This window comes from Babylonia areolata, chromosome 19, assembly GCF_041734735.1.
Source record: "Babylonia areolata isolate BAREFJ2019XMU chromosome 19, ASM4173473v1, whole genome shotgun sequence".
Lineage (NCBI taxonomy): Eukaryota > Metazoa > Mollusca > Gastropoda > Neogastropoda > Buccinidae > Babylonia > Babylonia areolata.
In genome coordinates this window covers 455,001-480,903 of record NC_134894.1, presented here as the reverse complement: position 1 = coordinate 480,903, position 25,903 = coordinate 455,001, and the positions used below count along the sequence as shown (strand labels likewise).

Sequence of the window (25,903 nt, the reverse complement as noted above, 5' to 3'; positions counted from 1 at the left end):
TGCAACAGTGTGATAAACAGTGACACTGACTTGATGGACACAGTTACATGTAGGATTCACCTGCAGTAGTGTGATAAACAGTGACACTGACTTGATGGACACAGTAACATGTAGGATTCACCTGCAACAGTGTAATAAACAGTGACACTGACTTGATGGACACAGTAACACGTAGGATTCACCTGCAGTAGTGTGATAAACAGTGACACTGACTTGATGGACACAGTTACATGTAGGATTCACCTGCAACAGTGTGATAAACAGTGACACTGACTTGATGGACACAGTTACATGTAGGATTCACCTGCAGTAGTGTGATAAACAGTGACACTGACTTGATGGACACAGTTACATGTAGGATTCACCTGCAACAGTGTGATAAACAGTGACACTGACTTGATGGACACAGTTACATGTAGGATTCACCTGCAACAGTGTGATAAACAGTGACACTGACTTGATGGACACAGTTACATATAGGATTCACCTGCAACAGTGTGATAAACAGTGACACTGACTTGATGGACACAGTTACATGTAGGATTCACCTGCAACAGTGTAATAAACAGTGACACTGACTTGATGGACACAGTTACATGTAGGATTCACCTGCAACAGTGTGATAAACAGTGACACTGACTTGATGGACACACAGTTACACGTAACCCTGGATTCACCTGCAACAGTGTGATAAACAGTAACACTGACTTGATGGACACAGTTACATGTAGGATTCACCTGCAGTAGTGTGATAAACAGTAACACTGACTTGATGGACACAGTTACATATAGGATTCACCTGCAACAGTGTAATAAACAGTGACACTGACTTGATGGACACAGTTACATATAGGATTCACCTGCAACAGTGTAATAAACAGTGACACTGACTTGATGGACACAGTTACATATAGGATTCACCTGCAACAGTGTGATAAACAGTGACACTGACTTGATGGACACAGTTACATGTAGGATTCACCTGCAACAGTGTGATAAACAGTGACACTGACTTGATGGACACACAGTTACATGTAGGATTCACCTGCAACAGTGTGATAAACAGTGACACTGACTTGATGGACACAGTTACATATAGGATTCACCTGCAATAGTGTGATCAACAGTGACACTGACTTGATGGACACAGTTACATATAGGATTCACCTGCTACAGTGTGATAAACAGTGACACTGACTTGATGGACACACAGTTACATATAGGATTCACCTGCAATAGTGTGATAAACAGTGACACTGACTTGATGGACACAGTTACATGTAGGATTCACCTGCAACAGTGTGATAAACAGTGACACTGACTTGATGGACACAGTTACATGTAGGATTCACCTGCAACAGTGTGATAAACAGTGACACTGACTTGATGGACACAGTTACATGTAGGATTCACCTGCAACAGTGTGATAAACAGTGACACTGACTTGATGGACACAGTTACATGTAGGATTCACCTGCTACAGTGTGATAAACAGTGACACTGACTTGATGGACACAGTTACATGTAGGATTCACCTGCAACAGTGTGATAAACAGTGACACTGACTTGATGGACACAGTAACACGTAGGATTCACCTGCAGTAGTGTGATAAACAGTGACACTGACTTGGACACAGTTACATGTAGGATTCACCTGCAACAGTGTGATAAACAGTGACACTGACTTGATGGACACAGTTACATGTAGGATTCACCTGCAACAGTGTGATAAACAGTGACACTGACTTGATGGACACAGTTACATATAGGATTCACCTGCAACAGTGTAATAAACAGTGACACTGACTTGATGGACACAGTTACATATAGGATTCACCTGCAACAGTGTGATAAACAGTGACACTGACTTGATGGACACAGTTACATGTAGGATTCACCTGCAACAGTGTGATAAACAGTGACACTGACTTGATGGACACACAGTTACATGTAGGATTCACCTGCAACAGTGTGATAAACAGTGACACTGACTTGATGGACACAGTTACATATAGGATTCACCTGCAATAGTGTGATCAACAGTGACACTGACTTGATGGACACAGTTACATATAGGATTCACCTGCTACAGTGTGATAAACAGTGACACTGACTTGATGGACACACAGTTACATATAGGATTCACCTGCAATAGTGTGATAAACAGTGACACTGACTTGATGGACACAGTTACATGTAGGATTCACCTGCAACAGTGTGATAAACAGTGACACTGACTTGATGGACACAGTTACATGTAGGATTCACCTGCAACAGTGTGATAAACAGTGACACTGACTTGATGGACACAGTTACATGTAGGATTCACCTGCAACAGTGTGATAAACAGTGACACTGACTTGATGGACACAGTTACATGTAGGATTCACCTGCTACAGTGTGATAAACAGTGACACTGACTTGATGGACACAGTTACATGTAGGATTCACCTGCAACAGTGTGATAAACAGTGACACTGACTTGATGGACACAGTAACACGTAGGATTCACCTGCAGTAGTGTGATAAACAGTGACACTGACTTGGACACAGTTACATGTAGGATTCACCTGCAACAGTGTGATAAACAGTGACACTGACTTGATGGACACAGTTACATGTAGGATTCACCTGCAACAGTGTGATAAACAGTGACACTGACTTGATGGACACAGTTACATATAGGATTCACCTGCAACAGTGTAATAAACAGTGACACTGACTTGATGGACACAGTTACATATAGGATTCACCTGCAACAGTGTGATAAACAGTGACACTGACTTGATGGACACACAGTTACACGTAACCTTGGATTCACCTGCAGTAGTGTGATAAACAGTGACACTGACTTGATGGACACAGTTACATATAGGATTCACCTGCTACAGTGTGATAAACAGTGACACTGACTTGATGGACACAGTTACATGTAGGATTCACCTGCAGTAGTGTGATAAACAGTGACACTGACTTGATGGACACAGTTACATGTAGGATTCACCTGCAACAGTGTGATAAACAGTGACACTGACTTGATGGACACAGTTACATGTAGGATTCACCTGCAACAGTGTGACAAACAGTGACACTGACTTGATGGACACAGTTACATATAGGATTCACCTGCAACAGTGTAATAAACAGTAACACTGACTTGATGGACACAGTTACATGTAGGATTCACCTGCAACAGTGTGATAAACAGTGACACTGACTTGATGGACACAGTTATATGTAGGATTCACCTGCTACAGTGTGATAAACAGTGACACTGACTTGATGGACACAGTTACATGTAGGATTCACCTGCAACAGTGTAATAAACAGTGACACTGACTTGATGGACACAGTTACATATAGGATTCACCTGCAACAGTGTAATAAACAGTGACACTGACTTGATGGACACACAGTTACACGTAACCCTGGATTCACCTGCAACAGTGTGATAAACAGTGACACTGACTTGATGGACACAGTAACACGTAGGATTCACCTGCAACAGTGTGATAAACAGTGACACTGACTTGATGGACACAGTAACACGTAGGATTCACCTGCAGTAGTGTGATAAACAGTGACACTGACTTGATGGACACAGTAACATGTAGGATTCACCTGCAACAGTGTAATAAACAGTGACACTGACTTGATGGACACAGTAACACGTAGGATTCACCTGCAGTAGTGTGATAAACAGTGACACTGACTTGATGGACACAGTAACACGTAGGATTCACCTGCAGTAGAGTGATAAACAGTGACACTGACTTGATGGACACAGTTACATATAGGATTCACCTGCAGTAGTGTGATAAACAATGACACTGACTTGATGGACACAGTAACACGTAGGATTCACCTGCAGTAGTGTGATAAACAGTGACACTGACTTATGGACACAGTAACACGTAGGATTCACCTGCAGTAGTGAAATAAATAGTGACACTGACTTGATGGACACAGTTATATGTAGGATTCACCTGCAGTAGTGTGATAAACAGTGACACTGACTTGATGGACACACAGCTATACGTAGCCACTTATCCCATTTCAGAAAAAGCATGCCTTCTTGGTCCCTTTCCATGTATCATGTAAACCACCCCTTTGTCTGGTGTCATTCAGTTTCACTTTTTCAAGTAAGTATCACTGCGTTTGGACAAATCCATACACAGCACCACATCTGCTTGGCAGATGTCCGACAGCAGCATAACCCAATGCACTTGTCAGGCCTTGAGTGCATGTATATATTTGTGAAGGAAAACCCATCACTGCCGATTTCTTCCACAGAATTTTGCCTGAGCACAACAGTCTTGTCTTAGATACAGACACACAATACTTTATTATCTCAGTAAGAGAAATTCATGTGTGGTCCATGCTGCGTAAACAACTTGTGAGAATCACAGTCACTCAATATAAATACTATAAAATATAAAAAGCTAAAATGCTGAGTTGATGTGAACCTTTCATTTAATAATCACAATCATACACATGTAATGATCATATACTGTCACAGTCATTCAGAATGAATGCATTTAGAAAGTTAATGTTAATTAATCTCATGCAGTAATAACAAATCAACAATGTGACGAGCATAGTAAGAGAACAGAAGTATATATCATACTGTAATTAAAACAAAGACATACAAAAGTATATATCATACTGTGATTAAAACAAAGACATACAAAAGTATATATCATACTGTAATTAAAACAAAGACATACAGAAGTATATATCATACTGTAATTAAAACAAAGACATACAGAAGTATATATCATACTGTAATTAAAACAAAAGACATACATGATTAAAACCAGGCTATTCAACAGTATCTAAAATTAATAAACAATATTTGATTCACATTTAGCTTGCATCAATACACACACACACACACACACACACACACACACACACACACACACAACACACACACACACACACACACACACACACACACACAGAGGGACCAGCGATAAAAATGGTCATGTTTGAAGATAAACTAATTATTTAACAACTGAATTTACTGGGGTATAAAATTATTTTGGGTTCCAAGAGTTTTCAGTTTGGGAAATTGATAGCATTTCCCTGAAGGTAAAAATTTCATAGTATTTTGAGAGAATATGGCTGTCGAACGGACCTCAGTTTCTTGTCTGATATGAATGACTGGTCACTCAGTTTGGTCCCAGTCCAACTTTGGAGAAAGGGCAAGAAGATGAATCAAGCGCAGACCCTGGTGGACACTGTATTGGTGGATAGAGTTTTGCTGACAGCACTATCCTGGTGGACACTGTATTGGTGGATAGAGTTTTCTGACAACACTATACTGGTGGACACTGTATTGGTGGATAGAGTTTTCTGACAACACTATCCTGGTGGACACTGTATTGGTGGATAGAGTTTTCTGACAACACTATCCTGGTGGACACTGTATTGGTGGATAGAGTTTTCTGACAACACTATCCTGGTGGACACTGTATTGGTGGATAGAGTTTTCTGACAACACTATCCTGGTGGACACTGTATTGGTGGATAGTTTTCTGACAACACTATCCTGGTGGACACTGTATTGGTGGATAGAGTTTTCTGACAACACTATCCTGGTGGACACTGTATTGGTGGATAGAGTTTTGCTGACAACACTATACTGGTGGACACTGTATTGGTGGATAGAGTTTTCTGACAACACTATCCTGGTGGACACTGTATTGGTGGATAGAGTTTTCTGACAACACTATCCTGGTGGACACTGTATTGGTGGATAGAGTTTTGCTGACAACACTATCCTGGTGGACACTGTATTGGTGGATAGAGTTTTGCTGACAACACTATCCTGGTGGACACTGTATTGGTGGATAGAGTTTTCTGACAACACTATCCTGGTGGACACTGTATTGGTGGATAGAGTTTTGCTGACAGCACTATCCTGGTGGACACTGTATTGGTGGATAGAGTTTTCTGACAACACTATCCTGGTGGACACTGTATTGGTGGATAGAGTTTTGCTGACAACACTATCCTGGTGGACACTGTATTGGTGGATAGAGTTTTGCTGACAACACTATCCTGGTGGACACTGTATTGGTGGATAGAGTTTTGCTGACAACACTATCCTGGTGGACACTGTATTGGTGGAAAGAGTTTTGCTGACAGCACTATCCTGGTGGACACTGTATTGGTGGATAGAGTTTTGCTGACAACACTATCCTGGTGGACACTGTATTGGTGGATAGAGTTTTCTGACAACACTATCCTGGTGGACACTGTATTGGTGGATAGAGTTTTCTGACAACACTATTCTGGTGGACACTGTATTGGTGGATAGAGTTTTGCTGACAACACTATCCTGGTGGACACTGTATTGGTGGATAGAGTTTTGCTGACAACACTATCAGGTGGCTTCTGTTGCTGAAACTGATCAACTGATGATACACATGCAAGAGTGTACAGCAGATTGGAAGTCTTGGATGATCTTAAACAAATTACGTCTGAATGCTGAATAGACAACTGTTGCTTGCCTGCCTCCCCCCAAATTTTTTAACAACTGTCTCTCCCTCATTCTTCTGCCAGGTATTGTACACAGCTTTGCTGTTCCTGACTTGCAGTCAGTGAGGAGCCTTGGTGTCAGTCTTGACCACAGTCAGTGAGGAGCCTTGGTGTCAGTCTTGACCAGTCAGTGAGGAGCCTTGGTGTCAGTCTTGACCACAGTCAGTTAGGAGCCTTGGTGTCAGTCTTGACCAGTCAGTGAGGAGCCTTGGTGTCAGTCTTGACCACACAGTCAGTGAGGAGCCTTGGTGTCAGTCTTGACCAGTCAGTGAGGAGCCTTGGTGTCAGTCTTGACCACAGTCAGTGAGGAGCCTTGGTGTCAGTCTTGACCACAGTCAGTGAGGAGCCTTGGTGTCAGTTTTGACCAGTCAGTGAGGAGCCTTGGTGTCAGTCTTGACCAGTCAGTGAGGAGCCTTGGTGTCAGTCTTGACCAGTCAGTGAGGAGCCTTGGTGTCAGTCTTGACCAGTCAGTGAGGAGCCTTGGTGTCAGTCTTGACCACAGTCAGTGAGGAGCCTTGGTGTCAGTCTTGACCACAGTCAGTGAGGAGCCTTGGTGTCAGTCTTGACCACAGTCAGTGAGGAGCCTTGGTGTCAGTCTTGACCAGTCAGTGAGGAGCCTTGGTGTCAGTCTTGACCACAGTCTGTCCTTTCAACAACATATTTGTAACATTTGGAAATCACCTTATCTTCCAGTTGCAAAGATTTATTCCATTTGCTATTACTTGTCTATGGAAGAAACCAAAACAACATTAGTCTAAGTTTTTGTTTTGTCCAGGATTGATTATGTCACTTGTTTTTGCTGGCATTCCAAAAACTTCACTTTACTAACTCCAAATAGTTCAGAACAATGCTGCTCGACTTATTGTCAGATCATCCAGATTGGAACATGTTATTTCTCTCTTTCACTCTCTTTACTGGCTGCTCTGATGTTTTCTGCCCTGTGGAGCAGTGGTCGTGGCTACCTCTCTGACCTCCTTGAAGTGTACCTACTACCAGCTGTCACCTTTATTCTACCAGGCCATTAAAATTCCTGTTGTAGAAAAGAAGAAACAGGGTCACAGATCTTTCTCTTTCCAGGCCCCCTCATTTGGATCAAACTGTCAGAAAATTTGCAACCTTCTGCCTCGCTGAATTCCTTTAAGCCTGCTCTGAAAACATATCTTTTCCAACAACAGTAATTTTTCCAGTACCAGCCTTTGTATGATCTGGTTCTAAATGCATGCTTTACTTTGGGGAAGCTGTTTGCCATTTGTGTGTTTGGTGGGGTGCTTGGGAGTGTGCGTGTGCATGCGTGAGTGCGTGTTGCAGGAATGTGTTTTGTACAGGGCATCATGGGTGGGTTAGTGGTTTATAATGTTGGCATGTTTCTCTGTGTATGTGTGGGGGTGGAGGGGAGGGGGGGGGTTGTGGAGGGTAGAGGAAGGAGGAGGGGGGGGTTGTGGAGGGTAGAGGAAGGAGGAGGGGGGGTTGTGGAGGGTAGAGGAAGGAGGAGGGGGGGGAGGGTAGAGGAAGGAGGAGGGGGGGGTTTGGAGGGTAGAGGAAGGAGGAGGGGGGGTTGTGGAGGGTAGAGGAAGGAGGAGGGGGGGGAGGGTAGAGGAAGGAGGGGGGGGGTTGTGGAGGGTAGAGGAAGGAGGGGGGGGGGGTTGTGGAGGGTAGAGGAAGGAGGAGGGCGGGGAGGGTAGAGGAAGGAGGGGGGGGGGTTTGTGGAGGGTAGAGGAAGGAGGGGGGGGGGGTTGTGGAGGGTAGAGGAAGGAGGAGGGGGGGGGAGGGTAGAGGAAGGAGGGGGGGGGTTGTGGAGGGTAGAGGAAGGAGGGGGGGGGTTGTGGAGGGTAGAGGAAGGAGGAGGGAGGAGGGGTTATGGAGGGTAGAGGAAGGAAGAGGGAGGGGGGGCGGGTTGTGGAGGGTAGAGGAAGGAAGAGGGAGGGGGGGGTTGTGGAGGGTAGAGGAAGGAAGAGGGAGGGGGGGGTTGTGGAGGGTAGAGGAAGGAAGAGGGAGGGGGGGGGTTGTGGAGGGTAGAGGAAGGAAGAGGGAGGGGGGGGGGGTTGTGGAGGGTAGAGGGAGGAGGATGGGGGGGGGGGGTTGTGGAGGGTAGAGGAAGGAAGAGGGGGGGGGTTGTGGAGGGTAGAGGGAGGAGGATGGGGGGGTGTGTGGAGGGTAGAGGGAGGAGGATGGGGGGGGGTGTGGAGGGTAGAGGAAGAGGGAGGGGGGGGGTTGTGGAGGGTAGAGGGAGGAGGATAGGGGGGGTGTGGAGGGTAGAGGGAGGAGGATGGGGGGGGGGGTTGTGGAGGGTAGAGGGAGGAGGATGGGGGGGGGGGGTTGTGGAGGGTAGAGGGAGGAGGATGGGGGGGGGGGTTGTGGAGGGTAGAGGAAGGATGAGGGGGGTTGTGGAGGGTAGAGGGAGGAGGATGGGGGGGGGGGGGGTTGTGGAGGGTAGAGGGAGGAGGATGGGGGGGGGGTGTGGAGGGTAGAGGGAGGAGGATGGGGGGGGGGTTGTGGAGGGTAGAGGGAGGAGGATGGGGGGGGGGTTGTGGAGGGTAGAGGGAGGAGGATGGGGGGGGTTGTGGAGGGTAGAGGAAGGATGAGGGGGGTTGTGGAGGGTAGGAGAAGGAGGAGGGGGGTTGTGGAGGGTAGGAGAAGGAGGAGGGGGGTTGTGGAGGGTAGGAGAAGGAGGAGGGGGGTTGTGGGGGGGTTGTGGAGGGTAGGAGAAGGAGGAGGGGGGTTGTGGAGGGTAGGAGAAGGAGGAGGGGGGTTGTGGAGGGTAGAGGGAGGAGGATGGGGGGGGGGTTGTGGAGGGTAGGAGAAGGAGGAGGGGGGTTGTGGAGGGTAGAGGAAGGAGGAGGGGGGTTGTGGAGGGTAGAGGAAGGAGGAGGGGGGTTGTGGAGGGTAGGAGAAGGAGGAGGGGGCAATGAAATGTAAAGTGCTTTGAGCAGAATTTCTGGAAAAAATATGCCGATAAATGTCCATTGCTGTAATAATAATGATAATCATTATTATTATTATTATAAGTGTCTTAACCATTGTGTCACCTAACCCAGACGCCATGTTAGTGGTGAGTGCCATGATGCTGGCACACAGCACTGAAATCAGTACTGCCAAAGAGGTCACCAGCACCTTTTAGAGTTCTTGAAAAGTGCACCAGTTGTGTGTGTGGTTTTTCTTTTTTTTCTTTTTTTTTATAGATAAAACATTATCTTGTCTTTTCATTTTGCAACATGTCTCCTCCTTATACTCTTCTGTGTTTAAAGAAAATAGGATTCTTGTTGATTCAAAGCTCAGCTTGAAACATCATGTTACAGATTTGTCAGGTTTTTTTTTTACCAACTCAGTTTGATTTCACAGATGATGTAACAAAGACACTTAGTCAAGAACTTAAAAAAAAAAAGAAAGAAAAAAAAAGAGTAATGAAATAAGCACTCACACACCAAATAGTGAAAAACAAAAACAAGAACAAAATGAATTGCAGACAAATACAGTGCCATCAAATTTGTGGATTTCAGCAAAAAATAAAAATGAGATTCAGCGAAAAAAGACTGTCATTCAGTGCAGAAAAAAAGACTCTAAAAAAACAATATTTGTTTAGAATGATAACTGGGAATGTTGTTACTGTCAGACTGAAGCTGTGAAGGTGAAAACTGAGAAGTGCTGGTATGTATCAATGCCATTTTCATTCCAGTAGATGAAACATTGGAGGTGCTCTGTATGGATTGTAGATTTATGATGGCAGCAAAGGGCTATAGGTGTGCTCCACTTTGTGCTGTGTGGATTGTAGATTTATGATGGCAGCAAAGGGCTATAGATGTGCTCCAATTTGTGCTGTGTGGATTGTAGATTTATGATTGCAGCAAAGGGCTATAGGTGTGCTCCACTTTGTGCTGTGTGGATTGTAGATTTATGATGGCAGCAAAGGGCTATAGATGTGCTCCAATTTGTGCTGTGTGGATTGTAGATTTATGATGGCAGCAAAGGGCTATAGGTGTGCTCCACTTTGTGCTGTGTGGATTGTAGATTTATGATGGCAGCAAAGGGCTATAGATGTGCTCCAGTTTGTGCTGTGTGGATTGTAGATTTATGATGGCAGCAAAGGGCTATAGATGTGCTCCAATTTGTGCTGTGTGGATTGTAGATTTATGATGGCAGCAAAGGGCTATAGATGTGCTCCGGTTTGTGCTGTGTGGATTGTAGATTTATGATGGCAGCAAAGGGCTATAGATGTGCTCCAATTTGTGCTGTGTGTGGATTGTAGATTTATGATGGCAGCAAAGGGCTATAGATGTGCTCCAATTTGTGCTGTGTGGATTGTAGATTTATGATGGCAGCAAAGGGCTATAGATGTGCTCCACTTTGTGCTGTATGGATTGTAGATTTATGATGGCAGCAAAGGGCTATAGATGTGCTCCACTTTGTGCTGTGTGGATTGTAGATTTATGATGGCAGCAAAGGGCTATAGGTGTGCTCCACTTTGTGCTGTGTGGATTGTAGATTTAAGATGGCAGCAAAGGGCTATAGGTGTGCTCCAATTTGTGCTATATGGATTGTAGATTTATGATGGCAGCAAAGGGCTATAGATGTGCTCCAATTTGTGCTGTGTGTGGATTGTAGATTTATGATGGCAGCAAAGGGCTATAGGTGTGCTCCAATTTGTGCTATATGGATTGTAGATTTATGATGGCAGCAAAGGGCTATAGGTGTGCTCCAATTTGTGCTATATGGATTGTAGATTTAAGATGGCAGCAAAGGGCTATAGGTGTGCTCCAATTTGTGCTATATGGATTGTAGATTTATGATGGCAGCAAAGGGCTATAGGTGTGCTCCAATTTGTGCTATATGGATTGTAGATTTATGATGGCAGCAAAGGGCTATAGATGTGCTCCAATTTGTGCTGTGTGTGGATTGTAGATTTATGATGGCAGCAAAGGGCTATAGATGTGCTCCAATTTGCGCTGTGTGGATTGTAGATTTATGATGGCAGCAAAGGGCTATAGATGTGCTCCAATTTGTGCTGTGTGGATTGTAGATTTATGATGGCAGCAAAGGGCTATAGATGTGCTCCAGTTTGTGCTGTGTGGATTGTAGATTTATGATGGCAGCAAAGGGCTATAGGTGTGCTCCAATTTGTGCTGTGTGGATTGTAGATTTATGATGGCAGCAAAGGGCTATAGGTGTGCTCCAATTTGTGCTGTGTGGATTGTAGATTTATGATGGCAGCAAAGGGCTATAGATGTGCTCCAATTTGTGCTGTGTGGATTGTAGATTTATGATGGCAGCAAAGAGCTATAGATGTGCTCCAATTTGTGCTATATGGATTGTAGATTTATGATGGCTGCAAAGGGCTATAGATGTGCTCCAGTTTGTGCTGTGTGTGGATTGTAGATTTATGATGGCAGCAAAGGGCTATAGATGTGCTCCAGTTTGTGCTGTGTGGATTGTAGATTTATGATGGCAGCAAAGGGCTATAGATGTGCTCCAATTTGTGCTGTGTGGTTTGTAGATTTATGATGGCAGCAAAGGGCTATAGATGTGCTCCAATTTGTGCTGTGTGGATTGTAGATTTATGATGGCAGCAAAGGGCTATAGATGTGCTCCAATTTGTGCTGTGTGTGGATTGTAGATTTATGATGGCAGCAAAGGGCTATAGGTGTGCTCCAATTTGTGCTGTGTGGATTGTAGATTTATGATGGCAGCAAAGGGCTATAGATGTGCTCCAATTTGTGCTGTGTGGATTGTAGATTTATGATGGCAGCAAAGGGCTATAGGTGTGCTCCAATTTGTGCTATATGGATTGTAGATTTATGATGGCAGCAAAGGGCTATAGATGTGCTCCAATTTGTGCTGTGTGGATTGTAGATTTATGATGGCAGCAAAGGGCTATAGGTGTGCTCCAATTTGTGCTATATGGATTGTAGATTTATGATGGCAGCAAAGGGCTATAGATGTGCTCCAATTTGTGCTGTGTGTGGATTGTAGATTTATGATGGCAGCAAAGGGCTATAGATGTGCTCCAATTTGTGCTGTGTGGATTGTAGATTTATGATGGCAGCAAAGGGCTATAGATGTGCTCCAATTTGCGCTGTGTGGATTGTAGATTTATGATGGCAGCAAAGGGCTATAGAAGTGCACCAATTTGTGCTGTGTGGATTGTAGATTTATGATGGGAGCAAAGGGCTATAGGTGTGCTCCAATTTGTGCTGTGTGGATTGTAGATTTATGATGGCAGCAAAGGGCTATAGATGTGCTCCAATTTGTGCTGTGTGTGGATTGTAGATTTATGATGGGAGCAAAGGGCTATAGGTGTGCTCCAATTTGTGCTGTGTGGATTGTAGATTTATGATGGCAGCAAAGGGCTATAGGTGTGCTCCAATTTGTGCTGTGTGGATTGTAGATTTATGATGGCAGCAAAGGGCTATAGATGTGCTCCAATTTGTGCTGTGTGGATTGTAGATTTATGATGGCAGCAAAGGGCTATAGATGTGCTCCAATTTGTGCTGTGTGGATTGTAGATTTATGATGGCAGCAAAGGGCTATAGGTGTGCTCCAATTTGTGCTGTGTGGATTGTAGATTTATGATGGCAGCAAAGGGCTATAGATGTGCTCCACTTTGTGCTGTGTGGATTGTAGATTTATGATGGCAGCAAAGGGCTATAGATGTGCTCCAATTTGTGCTGTGTGGATTGTAGATTTATGATGGCAGCAAAGGGCTATAGATGTGCTCCAATTTGTGCTGTGTGTGGATTGTAGATTTATGATGGCAGCAAAGGGCTATAGGTGTGCTCCACTTTGTGCTGTGTGGATTGTAGATTTATGATGGCAGCAAAGGGCTATAGATGTGCTCCAGTTTGTGCTGTGTGGATTGTAGATTTATGATGGCAGCAAAGGGCTATAGATGTGCTCCAGTTTGTGCTGTGTGGATTGTAGATTTATGATGGCAGCAAAGGGCTATAGATGTGCTCCAATTTGTGCTGTGTGGATTGTAGATTTATGATGGCAGCAAAGAGCTATAGATGTGCTCCAATTTGTGCTATATGGATTGTAGATTTATGATGGCTGCAAAGGGCTATAGATGTGCTCCAGTTTGTGCTGTGTGGATTGTAGATTTATGATGGCAGCAAAGGGCTATAGATGTGCTCCAGTTTGTGCTGTGTGGATTGTAGATTTATGATGGCAGCAAAGGGCTATAGATGTGCTCCACTTTGTGCTGTGTGGATTGTAGATTTATGATGGCAGCAAAGGGCTATAGATGTGCTCCGATTTGTGTCAGATTGCAACATTTTGAATATTGATTTAAAACATGTTCTGGACCTCCGTAGAATTTCAGAATTTTTCATTTTCCTCAGTGGTAGCCCTGATTTTATGAACACACACACACACACACACACACACACACACACACACACACACACATTTAAACATACATATATAATAAATCCAAGCCCAGATGTCTTTGTTTTCCACAAAGTAATTTGGGAAGTCATGGTTCAACTTTTAACCTTTCTATGCACACACACATGAACGAGAGAGTGAAAGAAGGAAGTGAGACAAGAAAAGAGAGAGAGTGAAGGAGGGATGGCAGCAAGAGAGAGAGAAAGAGGTGAGATGCAGAGAGAGATGCACAGAAACAGAGAGAGAGATACAGAGAGAGTGAAGGAGGGAGGGCAGCAAGAGTGAGAGAAAGAGGTGAGATGCAGAGAGAGATGCACAGAAACAGAGAGAGAGATACAGAGAGAGATGCACAGAAACAGAGAGAGAGAGATACAGAGAGAGATGCACAGAAACAGAGAGAGAGAGATACAGAGAGAGATGCACAGAAACAGAGAGAGAGAGAGATACAGAGAGAGTGAAGGAGGGAGGGCAGCAAGAGAGAGAGAAAGAGGTGAGATACAGAGAGAGATGCACAGAAACAGAGAGAGAGAGATACAGAGAGAGTGAAGGAGGGAGGGCAGCAAGAGTGAGAGAAAGAGGTGAGATACAGAGAGAGATGCACAGAAACAGAGAGAGAGATACAGAGAGAGAGTGAAGGAGGGAGGGCAGCAAGAGAGAGAAAGAGGTGAGATGCAGAGAGAGATGCACAGAAACAGAGAGAGAGATACAGAGAGAGATGCACAGAAACAGAGAGAGAGATACAGAGAGAGTGAAGGAGGGAGGGCAGCAAGAGAGAGAAAGAGGTGAGATGCAGAGAGAGATGCACAGAAACAGAGAGATACAGAGAGAGATGCACAGAAACAGAGAGATACAGAGAGAGTGAAGGAGGGAGGGCAGCAAGAGAGAGAAAGAGGTGAGATACAGAGAGAGATGCACAGAAACAGAGAGATACAGAGAGAGAGTGAAGGAGGGAGGGCAGCAAGAGAGAGAGAAAGGGGTGAGATACAGAGAGAGAGAGAGAGATACAGAGAGAGATACAGAGAGAGAGAGAGAGAGATACACAGAGAGATACAGAGAGAGAGAGATACACAGAGAGATACAGAGAGAGAGTGAAGGAGGGAGGGCAGCAAGAGAGAGAGAAAGGGGTGAGATACAGAGAGAGAGAGATACACAGAGAGATACAGAGAGAGAGTGAAGGAGGGAGGGCAGCAAGAGAGAGAGAAAGGGGTGAGATACAGAGAGAGAGAGAGATACAGAGAGAGAGAGAGAGATACACAGAGAGATACAGAGAGAGAGAGATACACAGAGAGATACAGAGAGAGAGAGAGATACACAGAGAGATACAGAGAGAGAGTGAAGGAGGGAGGGCAGCAAGAGAGAGAGAAAGGGGTGAGATACAGAGAGAGAGAGAGAGAGAGATGCACAGAGAGATACAGAGAGAGAGAGTGAAAGGAGGGAGGGCAGCAAGAGAGAGAGAAAGGGGTGAGATACAGAGAGAGATAGACACAGAGAGATACAGAGAGAGAGTGAAAGGAGGGAGGGCAGCAAGAGAGAAAGGGGAGAGATACAGAGAGAGAGTGAAAGGAGGGAGGGCAGCAAGAGAGAAAGGGGAGAGATACAGAGAGAGAGATACACAGAGATACACAGTGAAAGGAGGGAGGGCAGCAAGAGAGAGAGAAAGGGGTGAGATAGAGAGAGATACACAGAGATACACAGTGAAAGGAGGGAGGGCAGCAAGAGAGAGAGAAAGGGGTGAGATAGAGAGAGATACACAGAGATACACAGTGAAAGGAGGGAGGGCAGCAAGAGAGAGAGAAAGGGGTGAGATAGAGAGAGATACACAGAGATACACAGTGAAAGGAGGGAGGGCAGCAAGAGAGAGAGAAAGGGGTGAGATAGAGAGAGATACACAGAGATACACAGTGAAAGGAGGGAGGGCAGCAAGAGAGAGAGAAAGGGGTGAGATAGAGAGAGATACACAGAGATACACAGTGAAAGGAGGGAGGGCAGCAAGAGAGAGAGAAAGGGGTGAGATAGAGAGAGATACACAGTGAAAGGAGGGAGGGCAGCAAGAGAGAGAGAAAGGGGTGAGATAGAGAGAGATACACAGAGATACACAGTGAAAGGAGGGAGGGCAGCAAGAGAAAGGGGTGATATTACAGAGAGCTCCACAGGGAGAGAGATGCAAGGACATTGAATATAGATATTTTTTTTCTTTTATACAGAATTATTACATTGATTCATAAAACTTTCTTCTGTTATTTGATATGTGTGATAGTCTTTTGAAGACACTATAACTGGAGTTCATATTAAGTTTAGATGATGGTGATGATGAGGATAATGATGATGATGATGAGGAGGAGGATGATAATGATGATGATGAGGATAATGATGATGATGATGAGGATAATTATGATGATGATGATGATGATGATGACAATGACGATGATATGGATACTTATACAGCACCTATCCTTGGTCACAATCATTTGCACAACTGGCTGCCAACCTGGGTGTTTGTCATTCGTTTCCTGTGTCACTCAGATGTCACACACACACACACACGCACACACACTCACACACTCACACACACACACACACACACACACACACACACACACACGCAAACACGCACACACACACACACACACACACAGAACAGACATGCAACTGTTAACGTGGTGACTGCTTTTTTTTTCTTTTTTTTTAAAAACCCTGTTTCGGCAGCCATACTGTTTCCTGAAGTAGGTATGCTGGGTATGTTCTTGTTTCCACAACCCACTGAATGCTGACATGGATTACAGGATATTTAATGTGCATATCTGATCTGTGTGCTTATACACATGAAGGTGGTTCAGGCACTAGCAGGTCTGCACACATGTTGACCTGGGAGACTGGAAAAATGTGCACCCTGAACCTACCAGGTGTTGACATGGAAACAGGGGATGGAACTACCAGGTGTTGACACAGAAACAGGGGATGGAACTACCAGGTGTTGACACAGAAACAGGGGATGGAACTACCAGGTGTTGACACAGAAACAGGGGATGGAACTACCAGGTGTTGACATGGAAACAGGGGATGGAACTACCAGGTGTTGACACGGAAACAGGGGATGAGACTACCAGGTGTTGACATGGAAACAGGGGATGGAACTACCAGGTGTTGACATGGAAACAGGGGATGGAACTACCAGGTGTTGACACAGAAACAGGGGATGGAACTACCAGGTGTTGACACAGAAACAGGGGATGGAACTACCAGGTGTTGACATGGAAACAGGGGATGGAACTACCGGGTGTTGACATGGAAACAGGGGATGGAACTACCAGGTGTTGACACAGAAACAGGGGATGGAACTACCAGGTGTTGACATGGAAACAGGGGATGGAACTACCAGGTGTTGACACAGAAACAGGGGATGGAACTACCAGGTGTTGACACAGAAACAGGGGATGGAACTACCAGGTGTTGACACAGAAACAGGGGATGGAACTACCAGGTGTTGACATGGAAACAGGATGGAACTACGAGGTGTTGACATGGAAACAGGATGGAACTACCAGGTGTTGACATGGAAACAGGGGATGGAACTACCAGGTGTTGACACAGAAACAGGATGGAACTACCAGGTGTTGACACAGAAACAGGGGATGGAACTACCAGGTGTTGACACAGAAACAGGATGGAACTACCAGGTGTTGACACAGAAACAGGGGATGGAACTACCAGGTGTTGACATGGAAACAGGGGATGGAACTACCAGGTGTTGACATGGAAACAGGATGGAACTACCAGGTGTTGACACAGAAACAGGATGGAACTACCAGGTGTTGACACAGAAACAGGGGATGGAACTACCAGGTGTTGACACAGAAACAGGGGATGGAACTACCAGGTGTTGACACAGAAACAGGGGATGGAACTACCAGGTGTTGACATGGAAACAGGGGATGGAACTACCAGGTGTTGACATGGAAACAGGGGATGGAACTACCAGGTGTTGATATGGAAACAGGATGGAACTACCAGGTGTTGACACAGAAACAGGATGGAACTACCAGGTGTTGACACAGAAACAGGGGATGGAACTACCAGGTGTTGACATGGAAACAGGGGATGGAACTACCAGGTGTTGATATGGAAACAGGATGGAACTACGAGGTGTTGACACAGAAACAGGATGGAACTACCAGGTGTTGACACAGAATCAGGATGGAACTACCAGGTGTTGACATGGAAACAGGTTGGAAGTACCAGGTGTTGACACGGAAACAGGGGATGGAACTACCAGGTGTTGACACAGAAACAGGGGATGGAACTACCAGGTGTTGACACAGAAACAGGGGATGGAACTACCAGGTGTTGACATGGAAACAGGGAATGGAACTACCAGGTGTTGACACGGAAACAGGGGATGGAACTACCAGGTGTTGACACGGAAACAGGGGATGGAACTACGAGGTGTTGACATGGAAACAGGATGGAACTACCAGGTGTTGACATGGAAACAGGGGATGGAACTACCAGGTGTTGACATGGAAACAGGGAATGGAACTACCAGGTGTTGACACAGAAACAGGATGGAACTACCAGGTGTTGACACAGAAACAGGATGGAACTACCAGGTGTTGACATGGAAGCAGGAGATGAAACTACCAGTTGTTGACATGGAAATGGGACGGAACTACCAGGTGTTGACATGGAAACAGGGGATAGAACTCAGGAAATTGGGGCGAGAATCCAGTGCTGTCACCATATGACACAGAAACATATGATCACTGCACTCATCAAAAGATGAAGTATATCATAAATATCCGCCAGAACATGTGAGACTTGTCTTATATAGATGGATTCTTGGCTGAGGTAATATTGACAGAGGCAACATTATTTGATGTGTGTGATGGTATGACGGTGATTATTTAATATTGAGCATAAACATGGCTTTATTATATTGCTTTAAGTTTTTAGTTTTATTGGGAGATATGTGAACAGGTGTTTGACAAAAAACGGTTTTGTTATATGTCCACAGAAGTTAGATGTGTTTGGTGGTCAGAGTTCATTCAAAGGGTCGGAGGTCAGTGTCAAAGTGCAGTACTCTGTGGCTGACCTGGCGCCCACACCTGATCCCTGGGCTCAGCTGCGACAACACGTGCAGGGGGCTTCCCCAGGTGAGTCATACTGACAGCTGACAGCGACACCATGATGGACACATTGTGTGGCTGTCAGTGTGTGTGTGTGTGTGTGTGTGTGTGTGTGTGTGTGTGTGTGTGTGTGGTTTTTGCCCAATATATGTGTGTGCATGTGTATGTGTGTGTATGTGTATGTGTGTGTGTGTGTGTGTATGTGTGTGGTGTACAGAGGGAGGTGAGACAGAGGTGGATGTACAGCCAGGTGGGGACAGAACCTGTGGTGTACAGATGACAGGTGTGTGTGTGTGTGTGTGTGTGTGTGTGTGTGTGTGGTGGCCAGGTGTACAGAGGGAGGTGAGACAGAGGTGGATGTACAGCCAGGTGGGGACAGAACCTGTGGTGTACAGATGACAGGTGTGTGTGTGTGTGTGTGTGTGTGTGGTGGCCAGGTGTACAGAGGGAGGTGAAACAGAGGTGGACGTACAGCCAGGTGGGGAAAGAACCTGTGGCATCCTGCTGGACCTCTCTGCAGTGGTCACCACTGGGACTGGCTCCCAACAACAGGTTGGTCTGTCTGCCTGTGTCTGTCTGTCTGTCTGCCTGTGTGTCTGTCTTCTGTCTGCCTGTGTGTCTGTCTGCCTGTGTGTCTGTCTGCCTGTGTGTCTGTGTGTCTGTTTGTCTGTCTGTCTGTCTGTGTGTCTGCCTGTGTCTGTCTGTCTGCCTGTGTGTCTGTGTCTGTCTGTGTGTCTGTCTGCCTGTGTGTCTGTCTGTCTGCCTGTGTGTCTGTCTGTCTGCCTGTGTGTCTGTCTGTCTGTGTGTCTGTCTGCCTGTGTGTCTGTGTCTGTCTGCCTGCCTGCCTGTCTGTCTCTTTGACTGTCTGTCTGTGTGTCTGTATATTTCTGTCTCTCCAACTGTCTGTGTCTGTCTGCATGCTTGCCTGCCTGTCTATGTCTGTTCATTTGTTGCCTGTAGGTCTGTTGTATCTCATATGTGTGTGTACAGAGCAGTGTGTGAGTTGTGTACAGAACAGTGTGTGTTGAATGTGTTGTGTACAGAACAGGGTGTTTGTAATGTGTTGTGTACAGAACAGTTTGTGTGGTGTGTGGTGTGTACAGAACAGTGTGTGTGGTGTGTGGTGTGTACAGAACAGTGTGTGTGGTGTGTTGTATGTATAGAATAGTGTGTGTGGCGTGTGGTGTGTACAGAACAAGGTGTGTGGTGTGTACAGAACAGTGTGTGTGGTGTGTACAGAACAATGTGTGTGGTGTGTACAGAACAGTGTGTGGTGTGTGTGGTGTGTACAGAACAATGTGTGTGGTGTGTACAGAACTGTGTGTGGTGTGTGGTGTGTACAGAACAAGGTGTGTGGTGTGTACAGAACAGCGTGTGTGATGTGTACAGAACAATGTGTGTGGTGTGTATAGAACAGTGTGTGTGGTGTGTGGTGTGTACAGAACAAGGTGTGTGGTGTGTACAGAACAAGGTGTGTGGTGTGTACAGAACAGTGTGTGGTGTGTGTGGTGTGTACAGAACAATGTGTGTGGTGTGTACAGAACAGTGTGTGTGGTGTGTGGTGTGTACAGAACAAGGTGTGTGGTGTGTACAGAACAGCGTGTGTGGTGTGTGGTGTGTACAGAACAATGTGTGTAGTGTGTACAGAACAGGGTGTGTGGTGTGTGGTGTGTACAGAACAAGGTGTGTGGTGTGTACAGAACAGTGTGTGTGGTGTGTGGTGTGTACAGAACAGTGTGTGTGGTGTGTGGTGTGTACAGAACAATGTGTGTGGTGTGTACAGAACAGTGTGTGTGGTGTGTGGTGTGTACAGAACAAGGTGTGTGGTGTGTATAGAACAGTGTGTGTGGTGTGTTGTATGTACAGAACAATGTGTGTGGTGTGTACAGAACAGTGTGTGTGGTGTGTACAGAACAGTGTGTGTGGTGTGTACAGAACAATGTGTGTGGTGTGTGTGTACAGAACAGTGTGTGTGGTGTGTTGTATGTACAGAACAATGTGTGTGGTGTATACAGAACAGCGTGTGTGGTGTGTGGTGTGTACAGAACAATGTGTGTGGTGTGTACAGAACAGTGTGTATGGTGTGTGGTGTGTACAGAACAATGTGTGTGGTGTGTGTGTACAGAACAGTGTGTGTGGTGTGTGTGTACAGAACAATGTGTGTGGTGTGTGGTGTGTACAGAACAATGTGTCTGGTGTGTGGTGTGTACAAAACAGTGTGTGTGGTGTGTATAGAACAGTGTGTGTAGTGTGTAGTTTGTACAGAACAGTGTGTGTGGTGTGTACAGAACAGTGTGTGTGTGGTGTGTTGTGTACAGAATAGTGCGTGTTGTGTTTGTTGTGTGTAGAAAAATGTGTGTGGTGTTTACAGAGAACAATGTGTGTGTGTGTGTGGTGTGTACAGAACAGTGTGTGTGGTGTGTTGTGAGTACAGAGCAGTGTGTGTGTGGTGTGTTGTGTGTACAGAACAGTGTGTGTGTGGTGTGTTGTGTGCAGAACAGTGTGTTGTGTACATAACAGTGTGTGTTGTGTTTGGTGTGTACAGAAAAATGTGTGTGGTGTGTACAGAACAGTGTGTGTGTTGTGTACAGAACAGTGTGTGTGGTGTGTGGTGTGTACAGAACAGTGTGTGTGGTGTGTACAGAACAGTGTGTGTTGTGTGTACAGAACAGTGTGTGTGGTGTGGTGTGTACAGAAAAATGTGTGTGGTGTGTACAGAACAATGTGTGTGGCGTGTACAGAACAGTTTGTGTGGTGTGTACAGAACAATGTTTGTGGTGTGTGTGTACAGAACAGTGTGTGTGGTGTGTGTGTACAGAACAATGTGTGTGGTGTGGTGTGTACATAACAGTGTGTGTGGTGTGTTGTGTGTACAGAACAGTGTGTGTGGTGTGTGATGTGTACAGAACAGTGTGTTGTGTACAGAACAATGTGTGTGGTGTGTACAGAACAGTGTGTGTGGTGTGTGGTGTGTACAGAACAATGTGTGTGGTGTGTACAGAACAGTGTGTGTGGTGTGTACAGAACAGTTTGTGTGGTGTGTACAGAACAATGTGTGTGGTGTGTACAAAACAGTGTGTGTTGTGTACAGAACAATGTGTGTGGTGTGTACAGAACAGTTTGTGTGGTGTGGTGTGTACAGAACAGTGTGTGTGTGGTGTGTACAGAACAATGTGTGTGGTGTGTACAGAACAGTGTGTGTGTTGTGTACAGAACAATGTGTGTATTGTGTACAGAACAATGTGTGTATTGTGTACAGAACAATGTGTGTGGTGTGTACAGAACAGTGTGTGTGGTGTGTACAGAACAGTGTGTGTTGTGTGTACAGAATAGTGTGTGTTGTGTACAGAACAGTGTGTGTGGTGTGTACAGAACAGTGTGTGTTGTGTGTACAGAACAGTGTGTGTGGTGTGGTGTGTACAGAAAAATGTGTGTGGTGTGTACAGAACAATGTGTGTGGTGTGTACAGAACAGTTTGTGTGGTGTGTACAGAACAATGTTTGTGGTGTGTGTGTACAGAACAGTGTGTGGTGTGTGTGTACAGAACAATGTGTGTGGTGTGGTGTGTACATAACAGTGTGTGTGGTGTGTTGTGTGTACAGAACAGTGTGTGTGGTGTGTGATGTGTACAGAACAGTGTGTGTTGTGTACAGAACAATGTGTGTGGTGTGTACAGAACAGTGTGTGTGGTGTGTGGTGTGTACAGAACAATGTGTGTGGTGTGTACAGAACAGTGTGTGTGGTGTGTACAGAACAGTGTGTGTGGTGTGTGGTGTGTACAGAACAATGTGTGTGGTGTGTACAGAACAGTGTGTGTGGTGTGTGGTGTGTACAGAACAATGTGTGTGGTGTGTACAGAACAGTGTGTGTGGTCTGTCCAGAACAGTTTGTGTGGTGTGTACAGAACAATGTGTGTGGTGTGTACAGAACAGTGTGTGTGGTGTGTGGTGTGTACAGAACAATGTGTGTGGTGTGTACAGAACAGTGTGTGTGGTGTGTACAAAACAGTGTGTGTGTTGTGTACAGAACAGTGTGTGTGGTGTGTACAGAACAGTGTGTGTGGTGTGGTGTGTACAGAACAGTGTGTGTGGTGTGTACAGAACAGCGTGTGTGTTGTGTACAGAACAATGTGTGTGGTGTGTACAGAACAATGTGTGTGGTGTGTACAGAACAGTGTGTGTGTTGTGTACAGAACAATGTGTGTGGTGTGTACAGAACAATGTGTGTGGTGTGTACAGAACAGTGTGTGTTTTGTGTACAGAACAATGTGTGTGGTGTGTACAGAACACTGTGTGTGTTGTGTGTTGTGTACAGAACAATGTGTGAGGTACATACAGAACAGTGTGTGTTGTGTTTGGTGTGTACAGAACAGTGTGTGTGGTGTGTACAGAACAATGTGTGTGGTGTGTACAGAACAGTGTGTGTGTGGTTTGTACAGAACAGTGTGTGTGGTGTGTACAGAACAGTGTGTGTGGTGTGTACAGAACAATGTGTGTGTTGTGTACAGAACAGTGTTGGCGGGAGTGACGTCAGACCATCGCCTCATCCTGATGGGACTGTGTGCATCAGGCCAACAGTGGGTTCAGGTCAGTGTCTGCCTGTCTCTGTCACCTGGTCTGTCCGTCTGTCACCTGGTCTGTCTGTCACCTGGTCTGTCTGTCTGTCACCTGGTCTGTCTGTCCGTCACCTGGTCTGTCCGTCACCTGGTCTGTCTGTCTGTTACCTGGTCTGTCTGTCACCTGTCTGTCTGTCAGTGATGATGAAGACAACGATGATGGTGATAACAGTGATGATGATGATATGATGACAGTGATGATGAAGACAACGATGATGGTGATAACAGTGATGATGATGATATGATGACAGTGATGATGAAGACAACGATGATGGTGATAATGATGACAGTGATGATGAAGACAACGACGATGGTGATAATGATGACGGATGATGGTGATAATGATGACGGTGATGATGAAGACAACGATGATGGTGATAATGATGACAGTGATGATGAAGACAACGATGATGGTGATAATGATGACGGTGATGATGAAGACAACGATGATGGTGATAATGATGACAGTGATGATGAAGACAACGATGATGGTGATAATGATGACAGTGATGATGAAGACAACGATGATGGTGATAATGATGACAGTGATGATGAAGACAACGACGATGGTGATAATGATGACGGTGATGATGAAGACAACGATGATGGTGATAATGATGACAGTGATGATGAAGACAACGACGATTGTGATAATGATGACGGATGATGGTGATAATGATGACGGTGATGATGAAGACTACGATGATGGTGATAATGATGACAGTGATGATGAAGACAACGATGATGGTGATAATGATGACAGTGATGATGAAGACAACGATGATGGTGATAATGATGACAGTGATGATGAAGACAACGACGATGGTGATAATGATGACGGATGATGGTGATAATGATGACGGTGATGATGAAGACAACGATGATGGTGATAATGATGACAGTGATGATGAAGACAACGACGATGGTGATGATGATGACGGTGATGATGAAGACAACGATGATGGTGATAATCATGACAGTGATGATGAAGACAACAATGATGGTGATAATGATGACGGTGATGATGAAGACAACGATGATGGTGATAATGATGACAGTGATGATGAAGACAACGACGATTGTGATAATGATGACGGATGATGGTGATAATGATGACGGTGATGATGAAGACAACGATGATGGTGATAATGATGACAGTGATGATGAAGACAACGATGATTGTGATAATGATGACAGTGATGATGAAGACAACGACGATTGTGATAATGATGACGGATGATGGTGATAATGATGACGGTGATGATGAAGACAACGATGATGGTGATAATGATGACAGTGATGATGAAGACAACGATGATGGTGATAATGATGACAGTGATGATGAAGACAACGATGATGGTGATAATGATGACGGATGATGGTGATAATGATGACAGTGATGATGAAGACAACGATGATGGTGATAATGATGACAGTGATGATGAAGACAACGATGATGGTGATAATGATGACAGTGATGATGAAGACAACGATGATGGTGATGTGTGGACAGCTGGCTGACCTGGGAAACCACCTGCTACAGCAGCAGGAAGTAGGACAAGGGGAGGCCACTCCAGAGTCAGCCCAGCAGAGCAGGCTCAGCAGGGAGCGCTGTGACGCTATCCTCACCTCCACCTCCTCCAACATGGCCGGCCTGGCTGCTGTCCGTCAGTGCCTCTATCTGTCCCCTGTGTCCCTGTGTCACTGTGTCCCTGTGTGTCCCCTGTGTCCCTGTGTGTCCCCTGTGTCACTGTGTCCCTGTGTCACTGTGTGTGGCCCCTGTGTCACTGTGTCCCTGTGTGTGTGTCCACTGTGTCCCTGTGTGTCCCCTGTGTCCCTGTGTCCCTGTGTGTGTCCCCTGTGTCCCTGTGTCACTGTGCCCCTGTGTGTCCCCTGTGTCACTGTGTGTGGCCCCTGTGTCACTGTGTCCCTGTGTGTCCCCTGTGTCCCTGTGTGTCCCCTGTGTCACTGTGTCCCTGTGTCACTGTGTGTGGCCCCTGTGTCACTGTGTCCCTGTGTGTGTCCCCTGTGTCACTGTGTCCCTGTGTGTGGTCCCTGTGTCACTGTGTCCCTGTGTGTGGCCCCTGTGTCCCTGTGTCCCTGTGTGTCCCCTGTGTCCCTGTGTGTCCCCTGTGTCACTGTGTCCCTGTGTCACTGTGTGTGGCCCCTGTGTCACTGTGTCCCTGTGTGTGTCCACTGTGTCCCTGTGTGTCCCCTGTGTCACTGTGTCCCTGTGTGTGGT

General features: G+C 45.6%; 1 protein-coding gene across 1 annotated transcript in view; it reads left to right on the top strand.

The window, feature by feature from the left end:
• Window positions 1-25,903, top strand: part of LOC143293346 (uncharacterized) — an 86,581-nt gene that overhangs the window by 5,159 nt on the left and 55,519 nt on the right. The window contains exons 2-5 of the mRNA XM_076604124.1: window positions 18,935-19,073; window positions 19,484-19,598; window positions 23,554-23,632; window positions 25,175-25,328. Of these exons, the coding sequence (XP_076460239.1) occupies window positions 18,935-19,073; window positions 19,484-19,598; window positions 23,554-23,632; window positions 25,175-25,328 (487 nt within the window). The remainder of the gene's footprint in view (window positions 1-18,934; window positions 19,074-19,483; window positions 19,599-23,553; window positions 23,633-25,174; window positions 25,329-25,903) is intronic.